This window comes from Grammomys surdaster, unplaced genomic scaffold (genome assembly GCF_004785775.1).
Source record: "Grammomys surdaster isolate TR1022 unplaced genomic scaffold, NIH_TR_1.0 139, whole genome shotgun sequence".
Lineage (NCBI taxonomy): Eukaryota > Metazoa > Chordata > Mammalia > Rodentia > Muridae > Grammomys > Grammomys surdaster.
Genome location: NW_021604597.1, coordinates 11,921,035 through 11,933,014, shown reverse-complemented (window position 1 = coordinate 11,933,014; position 11,980 = coordinate 11,921,035). Strand labels below are relative to the sequence as shown.

At 37.1% G+C, this 11,980-nt stretch overlaps 1 protein-coding gene across 1 annotated transcript in view; it reads left to right on the top strand.

The window, feature by feature from the left end:
- Window positions 1-9,241, top strand: part of Dhx36 (DEAH-box helicase 36) — a 40,294-nt gene extending 31,053 nt beyond the window's left edge. Inside the window, exons 18-22 of the mRNA XM_028763678.1 lie at window positions 2,345-2,444; window positions 2,537-2,627; window positions 5,259-5,379; window positions 5,909-6,061; window positions 6,502-9,241. Of these exons, the coding sequence (XP_028619511.1) occupies window positions 2,345-2,444; window positions 2,537-2,627; window positions 5,259-5,379; window positions 5,909-6,061; window positions 6,502-6,687 (651 nt within the window). The 3' untranslated portion in view covers window positions 6,688-9,241. The remainder of the gene's footprint in view (window positions 1-2,344; window positions 2,445-2,536; window positions 2,628-5,258; window positions 5,380-5,908; window positions 6,062-6,501) is intronic.
- The last annotated feature ends 2,739 nt before the right edge of the window (window positions 9,242-11,980 follow it).

Genomic DNA, 11,980 nt, shown 5'->3' with positions numbered 1-11,980 from the left:
AGAGAGAGAGAGAGAGAGAGAGAGAGAGAGAGAGAGAGAGAGAGAGACTGTGTGTGTGAAGAAATTAACATTTTAATAAAAAACGCCCTGTCATCAGAGTTGAAAAGTGATGTGACAACTCAGAAAGATACTGCAGCCCAAAGCTACAATGGACATAGCCTATTTCACAGCTGGCTCAAAGCACTGGGTTACTGAAAAGATTATCCATTCAGTAAAATGAGGAAAAGAAAATAAACTAATAAGGGTGAGCTTTTAAAAGGGACAGACAGCTGAGGTGCTAAACTAAGAAATCAAGTTGAAGGCCAAAGAGCACAACCAAACAGCCTCCTGGAAAGCAGATTCTTGACATAAAAAAAAGCTGTGTAAGTAGTTAAGGTATGGATGCAGCTGCAAACATAACTTTAAAGTGATAAATAAAAAGTTGAAGGACAAGACTGATCTCCATCAGTGTATCATGTGTAGTGGAAACTTACCCAGATGCAGATCAGAAACCATTCCCGGAAATGAAATAGCAGAATGTACTACATTATGGAAAGATGCCTAAATCCAGGTTGTCTATGTGGATAACATATCCAGTTAAGGCATTAAGTCAATTGCAAAGAGAAAGAATGAACATTTAAGAAAGAACTAAAGAAATGCTGTCCTCTGGGTTCCTGAAAACAGCTACTGACAAGGAATCAAGATTTCAGCAGTGGAGCTTGCATGTCATGTGATTGACAGTGCATACTGGAGTTGTTTAAAATACAGAAGAAACACAGGGTAGTGATGGAAACTGCACAGTGAGGACTGCATGTAGAGATGGTCGCCCTAAAATTATAATACTAGAATGACCAGGAGTAAGTGGCTATCCATTCATTTAGAAGAAATACGTGGGGAAACTTAACTTACACCTTTTGTAAAAGGAACACTTGCATTTAGCCAGTTTTACCTATTATAATCTCTTTGTTGAACTTGACAGTATTCTTTAGAAGATGTTTCTGTAGTTGTAAAAACAGATAAATCTGTACCATCTTTATTTCTGTAGAGTTAATTTGAACTAAAGTTAATTATGCTTTATAAAAACTTTTGGTTCAGTCTTGCTTGCAACCTAGGCTGGCCTGGAGCCCTCAGTTCTTCTGTGTGAGCCTCAAGTTGCTTGAAATATAGTACTACAATGCCTAGCTAAAAATAGCTTTTATAATTTTAAAAGGTGATCTCAAGGTAGGATTGGTACAACATGCCTGTCATTCCAAGAATTCAAGGCCAGCCTCAGCTATATAGTTTGAGGCTAGCCTGGGCTATATGAGATCCTGCTTAAAAACCCAGTAAACAAAAGCAAGAAACACAATAAATAGGATCTCATTTCTTTTTTTTGGGGGGGGGGAGGGGTGTTTCGAGATAGGGTTTCTCTGTGTAGTTCTGGCTGTCCTGGAACTCACTCTTGTAGACGAGGCTGGCCTCAAACTCAGAAATCCGCCTGCCTCTGCCTCCCAAGTACTGGGATTAAAGGCATGCGCCACAACCACCCGGCTAGGATCTCATTTTTAGCTGTACTTCTTTCTAATTCTTCTGTTGGTGTATGTGCAGAGTCTACCGCATTATGACTCTGAAGATAACTGAAGGGATAGTTGTTTTCCACCATACTGAGCACCCAGCATTTCTGCTTAAAGCTTTCTCTTAAGGAAAATGGTTCTGTGCTAGTTGTTAACAGTAGTTAAGCTTGGTCATTGTTGGGGGTTGGAGGGGAAGGGGGTGTTCTACTTGTTTTTAAAAGCAGAGTAAAAGGAAATTCCAATGTGTCTTGCAAAATGGAGTAATTCTTTAAACATTACTGGGTTTTTTTTTTTTTTTTTGTTCCTTATGCAATTTTTTCCCACCAAATAATAATTTAGGCTTGTAGGCTATGTGTCTTAAAAATACTCATTTGTTATTAGAGTACAGAAGCAACCACAAAGAATATAGAAAGTAGAGATAGCTGTGTTCCAGTAACATTTATTTGCAGAAACTTGTTTTTGTGATTTACCAATTCCCTCCTTAATGATCGCATTTCATTGTTGAGCTGGAGATATAGCTCAGCAGTGAGATGCTCTTGCTGCAGACGATCCAGGTTGGTTCCCAGCACATGAGTCTGGTGGAGTAAGTCCAGGTTTATTATAGGTGGTCTGAAGCCTTCGGGCCTCCACAGGCACCAGCACTCCCACAAAATATACATGCACGTATAGTTAAAATAAATCTAGTTTTAAATGTATTACCTTATTGCACTGATGTTTTTGTAAAGCAGAGGAAGCTAAAACCTAAACTGAGGTGTGTGTGATGTCTAAGCCCGATACATGAAAGGCTTCTAGCTGTTACCATTGCTCTCTAGATGCTGCATAACATGAAGGGACAGTTTGCTGAGCACCTTCTCGGAGCTGGATTTGTAAGCAGTAGAAGTCCCAAAGATCCAAAAGCTAATATCAATTCAGGTAAAGAAAAACAAAGCAGTAAAGCACTTACCATTCATGGTCCAGTGCTTCAGTATTTCACTTTTCCCCTTCTCCTTTTCCTTTCCCTATAGATAACGAGAAGATAATTAAAGCTGTCATCTGTGCTGGTTTATATCCAAAAGTTGCTAAAATCCGACTAAATTTGGGTAAAAAAAGGAAAATGTAAGCATTGAAGATTGTTATGAACTACTCACAGCTCTTTCTTCATCGTTGGAACCCTCTAGTAGAAATGGATTCTTTGAAAGTTTGGTAATTTAGATGCATAGGAATCTTTGAACATAGGGATCTGTCCCTCACAACACAGATTTAGTCATTTATCTGATCACCCATTTATAAAACAAGTTAGTAAAATTGTGTGTGTGTGTGTTTGTGTCTGTGTCTGTGTGTGTATTTGATAGCAATTTGAATAAAATTGTAATTCCATTCTTTAGAGAAGTGGAATGTATGTCCACATGGCCTTAGCTGTGTTGGAGGAAACAATGGAAGAATATTTCTGCCTCATTGTTTACTCTAGTGTGGGTACTGACAGTCAAGAAGGCCAAGGGGTTTAGAATTGTCACCCTTTGGAAAGTATTCAGTAGTCATTGGCTCAGTTTGGTAATTTCTTATTTTAACTTGGGTTTCTCCTAAGGAATTGACCTCAAATGCCTTTTAACGGGTAGGTAACAAATAACATAGGTATTTACTAGCAATGGGGAAATTATGGTTCAAAACTGTAGTAACATGCAAAATATTATGTTAATGTAAATGAAAATGCTGGGTATCTTGTAATTAAACAGTTAGAAAATGCAGTCTGCCCAGAGTGACCAACATTAAGAGAATGTTCTGGAACTGTGATTCTCAAACTGGAGTGATTTCCTCTGAAGAAACATTTAACTAGTAGCTGGATGTATGTATTGGTACCATAGTTAGAAGAGATCTTTTCATGTTTCTTAGACCAGGAATACTACTAAGCATTCTCTATTGTACAAACAGCTCCCCAAGACTTAGGGATAGGTTAAATTACAGGATTATGGGTAAAAGGACGAATTTCAGTGTGACTGAATTACCTAGATTGTAAATAATCTAAGTTGGTTTGGTTTTTTTTGTTTGTTTATTGTTTTTTGTTTTGTTTTGTTCGTTTTGAAGCATGGTTTTACATCATGGCTTCTGCTTGTCTCCAGCTCCTGTTTCTCCTCACACAGGGGAGGATTATCCATGAGTTACCACACAGCTTTATGTCAGTAGTAACCTAGATTTCTAACATTGCTGATACTTTAATAGAATAATATTAATATTAACATACAAACATTTTATTATCTCTTCTCATGGGAGAACTTCATGGAAAAAAAAGACAGTTTTCTTTGGATTAGTGTGCTTGTTCAATGGTTGGTACTAGGAGCAGTTACAAATGTTATAGCCCAGAAGTTTTTTAATACATTTTCACTGAGACACAGCTGTGCTCATTTATTTGTCTGTTGTCTACTTCCCTGCTTGATTAACAGAGTGGGCCTGACAGACAGACTGGAAGGCCACCAAATCTTAACATATTTGGCTCCATACAGAAATTTCCTAACTCCTGATTTTCAGAATGACAGTGGTTGACTGAGGAAAAAGTAATTTATGTTTTTATTTCAAATAATAAATCATAACTATGACAGGAATTGATATATTATGAATTCATAGGACCTTAAAAACTCTGAAGAGCAGATTATGAAGTAGCAAATCCAATATTTTACAATTACCATTGTTTAAAAACAAACCATGAAATGTCTATCTGAATGATATTGATGAACAAATTGACTTACAAAGTGATCGTCAACAAAAAAGTTCCCTGGGGCCGGGGCCGGGCAGTGGTGGCGCACACCTTTAATCCCCGCACTTGGGAGGGAGAGGCAGGTGGATTTCTGAGTTTGAGGCTAACCTGGTCTACAGAGTGAGTTCCAGGACAGCCAGGGCTACACAGAGAAACCCTGTCTCGATAAACAAAAAAAAAAAAAACGTTCCCTGGGGCTTGTGAGATGGCTTAGTAGGCAGGCACTTGTTGCCACATCTGACAACCTGAGTTCCATATCCTACCACCCTGAAACCACCATGGTGAAGGGGGAGAATGGCCCTCATTCTCCCTCTCCTTCACGCATGCACTCCTTCCCACACAAAGCCAACACTGCATGAAAAAGAAAGCCCTTAAGAAGTCACAGTAAATTAAACTGCCAAAACATACTCATTCTGAATATATATATTTTGAAGTTGAGAAATTTGAGTGGGCATTTAAAAACATTTTAAATGAGCTGAAGAGACAGCTCAGCAGGTAGGAGTACTGGCTGTTCTTTCATAGATCCTGCATTCTATTCCCAGTACCCACATGGCCACTCACAACTGTTTGTAACTCTAGGCTTGGGATCTAATGTCCTCTTCTGTGACAGCAAGCACACATGTGCTGCACATATAGAAACATTGGCAAAACATTAATACACCTAAAGTAAATCTAAAAAACAGTGTAAAATCAGTTTTAGCAAAAGTCTTTTCAATAGAATTTTAATTTTGGGTTCTTTTGGGAACATAGTTAACCAATCAAAGTTTTTAGTTGAAAAACTAAAATTTATTTACTGTAAATTTATTTACTTTAAATTTCATTTACTGTATAAATTGTGAGTAGTGGTCATTCTGAGTGTAAACTCCTTCCTAGTCCTTTCATGTGCTTTATTCTTTATTATGTACTGTGTACTAACACCATTAAAGAGTAATTCTTTTGAAGTAATGAGGGAACAATCCCTTGAGACACTTAGGAACTGTATTGTATCTTTTTCAAAGGGTGAAAGTTCACACAAAGTCTGATGGTCTGGTTTCTATTCATCCTAAGTCTGTCAATGTGGAGCAGACAGACTTCCACTATAACTGGCTTATCTATCATCTGAAGATGAGAACAAGCAGTGTAAGTGAACATTTAACATAATTGCATATCTGAATGTCTTTGTAGCTTTATAATTTTATACCTTAAAAATTATGCTTTTTTCTGATATAAATTATAGCTTTTTTTTTCCTATAAGTAGACAGTATAGTACATCATCTGTTTATATGGTTTTCTCTGTGAGGCTGCTTTCAAAAAGTGCTGTCAGGAATTTGTACTGTGTAAAGATTTGTTGGCATGACAGTATAAGTTAAGTAGTGGTCAGACTAGTGAGTGAGATTTTTTATTATTTGGATATACAAATAAAAGTCATTTTATCTTCATTGGTTAGATTTGACATTCAGAAAATGTTCAATTTAGAACAAAAATATATATAATATTCCTAAGAATTAGGATAGGTTTACTTAAAGTCTTATTTCTTCAAAATTAATTTTCAAAATCACATAAGCAAGTTAATAGCTATTTTAGAAAGTAGCTGATCAATGTCTGTGATGTTGAATTATGTAGTAGTAATCCTTTCCTACTTCCTCATGCACATTAACACTTCTTACAGATATACTTGTATGACTGTACAGAAGTTTCACCATACTGCCTCTTGTTCTTTGGAGGAGATATTTCCATCCAGAAAGATAAGGATCAGGAAATTATTGCTGTAGATGAATGGATTGTGTTTCAGTCTCCAGAAAGAATTGCCCATCTTGTTAAGGTACGGTTGTTAATGGTTGTCTGTTAGGTTGCATATAAGTGAATTTGTGGGCCACAATATGGAAAGCAGCTTGCTGCTGCCGCAGAAGACTTACATTGGCCTTAGAACACACATGGTGGAAGTCTATAACTGACTTCCTTCCGAAAGTGTTTCTCTGGCCTCCACACAGTCCATGGCATACATCATGTCTTCCAAGATAAATGGTTTTTTAGAAAGACTGTTTATTGTAAGAGAGCCAGTAGTGTTGAGTGATCTTAGTTTTCCAAATTATTTTTGATGCAGTAATACTCTTCCCATGACTTTAAGGATTAGAGTTTGAATCTTTGCCCTCCTTTGTAATAGCTTGAAAATCCTTGTCACCACCAAAGTCACATTTGTCTTTGCTGTATTATCTAAAATCCGTCTTTCCTGATGAGCATGTCTGCTTCCTTCAACCTTAGGGACTAAGAAAGGAACTGGATATCCTTCTACAAGAGAAGATTGAATGCCCTCATCCTGTAGACTGGAACGACACTAAGTCCAGAGACTGTGCAGTACTGTCAGCTATTCTAGACTTGATCAAAACACAAGAAAAGGCTACTCCAAGGAACTTGCCACCACGGTCACAGGACGGATATTACAGCTGACAGCTTTCTGTGGTGGCCTAAAACCTATCCTGATGTCCATAATTCCCACTTTTTTAGAGTTTTGGCAAAATGCCAAGCCCTGGGTTATGACTTGCTTTTGTGTGTAAGTTAGAAACTTCCATTGGGTAGTAAAGAGTTAACGTGCATGACTAAACAGTGCCATATAGCTACTATAAAGACATTGGAAAAAGCAGTATGCATTCTGACCTTATCCTCTGTTGTAGATATGTCCACACTTTGGGAGAATTCCCAAAGTTGTAACATTGAGAAATTCCTTTATGCTATTATGCAAAATTAATTTTCTGACCATAATGACTGACTAGAGACAGTAAAAAATAGAAAGTTGGGTCAAAAAGCAGTGTGAAGTAAAATTTGAATACAACCACATTTTTTAAAAATGAACTTATAAGTAAATTTGTTGTAATAAAGCCCAGTATTTAATAAAATGTACAATATCTAAATCTCAGCTAACTTCTTGGCTTGGTTTCTAGAGCTCTACCTATCACTTGGCTCGTTTGATTGCTTTTACTTGTTTGCTTTTGTTTTTAACTGTTTAAAAAGGTTCTTAGATTACCTACCGTCCTGTCCTGCTCCGTGTAGCACAATGTAGCAACTGAGCATGTGTCTGGGTGTGATGGTGGAAGTCCTGTCTCAGCCCCTTTTCCTTATCTGAAAGACAGGGAAAGATTGTGAGGATTAAATATGGTGATATGTGTGAAGGGCCACAGCCTGGTGTCTGATGCGTGTGGTCCTCACACCGTGCTTGTTACTATTTGTCCATGAAATATTTTTTAACCTTTAGTAATCAATTTTACCGTTTTATTTTTTGGACTGAGGACCTTGGAGACGGTTGAGCCCAGGACCTCATATATACTAGATGAGTGCTGTATTACTGAGCCACATCCATAGCCCTGTCATACCCCAGTTTTATGCCTCTTTATGCTCTCATGGAGTGTGACAAAACAAGGCTGTTTGCAGGCTTGTTAGAGCTGTTGGTTTTTCCTACTTTTGGACTCCCTTCTTGGTTTGCTGCTGTAGTCCCTACCTCTTGCTTAAAGATGTTGTTTTGTCCTATCCAAGAGTCAGTGATTGTTCTGAGATTATCAAGTTTGGTCTATTTCCCCAGTAAGTTGTGAGATGACCAGGACATATCCATAATTCTGCCATGGATTTGCTGCTGATGCTAGTTCAGGGGCTGTGGCCATGTCTGAGTATATGTCACCTGGCAGTGTCTACAAAGATTTGAATGGACTGTGTCCTTAGTTTATTCTTATGGATTGTCTCACCAAAATTGTTTCTTCCTAAGCTCTTAGATTTAGTCATAGTGGTATTGTCACAGTATTAACAGCATATTAGTTTTGCCCCTAAAGTCAAGGTGTGTTTACAAGCGAGTATTTAGTCTCCATAGCAAATGCAAAAATGTTTCAGAATTGTTTTTACAGATGAGCAGTACACAAAAATAAGTGGTGTCTTGCCAGCATCTGCTGCTATCTCTGACATAGCTAAGCAGGGTAGAAGGTGGATTACAGGTGCTCGGAAGGTTCAGCTTCTTGCTCACAGATTAGGACTGTTAACTGAAAAATGCACTCAAAGCCCCCAAATGACTTGTTCTGTAGTGCTCTTAAAAAATAGGTCATCTAGAAGAAAAAGTTGTCTTAACATCATTGCACAGCACAAAGAACAAACTGGAAAAAACACTGTAACAGAAACTTAAGAGTAAAAATGAAATATGCTGCTGCATAATGTTTTAAGAGCATTAAGTACATCCATATGGTACCTTCCTAATTAATTGACCTGGAAAAAAAACTGTAGTAATTTTCAGTCAGTTAATTGCAAAGTGTATTTTGCTGCATTTGTAAAACAAAGTCTACTTTAAAATTATTACTTCAGTATCTGTGCAGTCAGACTAAGTAAATGATGGCATATCTCCTTCCATTCTCAACACTGAGTTCATATTTATTCTTAAGTAATTATTATTATGTTTTATATCTATATATTTGTAATAATCCTATATGTTAAACAGCATTTTTATTCTGATTTTTTTTTTTAAAAAAAAACATCTTCACTGGAGAATATTCGAAAATGTATCCAGGAAAGTAAATCATGTTATCATTGTTAGTTTTTGATATTCTTCCATAACTTTTTAAAGCTTTAAGGTAATGTGTATAGTTAACCAATTTAAGAGTCTAATTTGAGTGTATTTTGTACAGTCTTGATGTAGAGCATTCCCATCAACCTAAGATGCTCTCTTGTTGCTTTCACAGGTAAAATGCCCTTCCCTGCTGCTCCCCTCTGGTGCCCGGGGAGCAGGTTCTCGTCAGGAGTTTTGCCTTTTATAGGTTTTCTGGGAATGGATTCACACAGTCCATGTGTCCAGCCTCTTTCACTTAATATAAGTATCGCGATAACTCATACATACTGTACATATTAGTAATTTTTATTGTTTAGTACTCTCTTTTATGGTTATGACATTGTATCCATTTACCACTTGGTGGACATTTCTTGTATTTTCAGCGTTTTTGCTGTTAATGAATAAAGCTGCTCTACATATGTATACATTTGTCATGTTTTTACTTCTTGTGTAAATACTCAGGATTAAGATAGTTCCATCAGATGGTAAAGTGTGTCTTTTTAAAAAGATTTTTATTTTTATTCATGTGTCTGTGTAGCTATGTAAATTTGTGTATACATGCCTATGTAAATTAATAGGTATCACATGTATGCAGCTATCTGTGGAAGCCAAAAGACAGCATTGGATCCTCTGGAGCTGAAATTACAGATGGTTGTTGAGTTGCCATGTAGATGCTGGAACTGAACTCAAGTCTTCTGTAAGGGCTTTTAATCCTTACTCAGATAACTAAGTCATCTTTGCAGCCTCCTGGCAAATTGTGTCTTAAAATACCAACTTTCCTGAAGTGGCTATATCACTTTCTCTTGCCCAGTATCTTGTTAGTACTTGGTATTTTTATTGGTTTTAGTTTGATTTTTAACATATAGTGAAATGTTCTATTTCATTTTTGTCTTAATTTTTGCTTCTGTAATTAGCAATGAGCATCTTTCCAGGTGACTATTTGCTGCTTTGCTTAGTTGTCTTATAGAGTACTTGATTCTTCATCTCATGTCAGATGATTGGTTGAAAACTATTCCTGTCTGGGGAGAAGATTATTCGTTTTAGATTTTTCGTATACTGTTAGTGCCTGTTTTTTGACCTAGAGAACAGTCATATGTGCTTCATTTCATGTGGAAAAGCAAGTTGCAGAAGAAAATGGCAACAACCATGAGGTAAAGGATAAGGAGTGAGACCCATTCTGGGTCTTGAGAATACCATGAGAGCTATTGCTTTTGGAAGCACCACAGAACCAGTGAATGGTGAATGGGGTCCAGCCAGTCCTGCTGGATGAGGGAAAAATCTTTTAAATTCTGACTTTTCTTCTAGTTCTTAAATTTGACACGACAGAAATTTTCAAGTCCGAGTTTTAAGACAGAATGAGTGGCTTTCTTTCTGAAAACAGGTGATCCTGGATAGGTGAGAGTCAGTCCCCAGGGCTTTAATCAGTAGAATTCTCTGGGACTTGTTCCAGCATTCTTCCTGTAATTGCCAACTTGAACAGCATTTTAAAGGAGCTGGGAGATCAGGGAGATTTGCAATAGTTTGAAAAGATTGCACTGTTTATGACTAGAACTATTGAAAATTTTGTAAAAAGGTCTCTCAGTGCATAAAATGGATATCCAGAATCATCAAAATATATAGAATTATAAATGTTGAAATTACTAAATTTTAGACTAAGATGCCAAAGTACAGAGAAACGTATAGCATTAAATCTAAAATGAGTAGGATCATGCTAGTATAGCAAGCTATACTGTAGTAACCTGCAATCAGTTCTAGTTGCTCTTGTGATGAGCTTGCTTCCAGAGCATCTAGACTATTAGTGGTTAAGGACTGGAGACATTCGAACTCTTCAACTGGAGAGATTGCATGGTGGTGGTTATCTGAGGGTTTCTATAACTGAAGAAACAACATGACAAAAGCAAGTTAGGAAGGAAAGAGTTTATGTGGCTTAGACTTCCACATTGTAGTCCTTCTTTAAAGGAAGTCAGGACAGGAACTCAAATAGGGCAAGAACCTGGAGGCAGGAACTTATGCAGGGGCTATGGAGCTTATTGACTAGCTTCATCATGGCTTGCTTGCTCTGCTTCCTTCTAGAATGCAGGACCAACAGCCCAGCCACCCAAAATAGGCTAGGCTCTCCTCCATCAATTACTAATAAAAATGCCTTACAGCTTGATCTTAGGGAAGCATTTTCCTCAATTTAGGTTTCCTCCTTTCCGATAACTCTTGTGTCAAGTTGACATAAAACTATGGACAGTAGTGTGAATGGGTCAACTATATTTTCCAGATTTCTTTGTTTATTCTTTTCCATAGTTTCCAATCAATCTCTTTGAATAGCCTTTTCTCTTGGTTTATTTTCAGTTCTTAGAAGCCAATTATTTTCCTTTGATTTTAAGATAAAAATGAACAGATGCATACATAGTTTATCCATTCACTTACTGAAGGCCATCCTGGTTTTCTCTAAGTTTAGTTGATCATGAAAATAGCTCCTGTAAACATTTATGCACATTTTTATGTGTGTGAGCCTCACTTGGATAAACCTAAGGCCTATGATTGTGGTAGGGATTATGTGGCAGAAACTGCCAGACTGCCTTCCCAGGACCTTATTGCATGTCACCTAGCAGTAGTAAGATTTCCTGTTTAACTTTCTTCATGAGTGTCTTGGATTATGAGTCTTACCTTTCAAGATTTTATTTAGTTCTTTTGTTAACAGGGTCTCTTTATGTAGACCTGGCTGGTTTGGAACTCAGAGAGGTCTGCCTCCTACCTCTCCAGTGTTAAGATTGAGATTATAGATTTATACAGCCATGCTAACCATGCTGGCCCCTTTTAGCTGTTTGAGTGTACCTGAGGATATTTGGTCTATAGCTCTGACATTCAAGAGTTTCTTCTTTTTCCCTAGATTTGTATGTTCTATGTGTGCTCTGGTGAGCTATCTAGATTTTTACTACTGTTTAAAATTGAAATCATTCCTGGACTTTGAGTTAAAATTTAAGAGTTCCTGGTATATTTTGGATGAATAAGTCATTGTATTTTTATTTATTAAGACAATTTTTAACTTTAGATATACTTTGACTGTATTCTCCTCACCCCAGACCTTCCAAATCCTCTCCTTCCCATCTATCTAATTTTAATTCTTTCTCCAAAAAAGAAAAACAAAAACCCAGTACAACAAAATTGCTC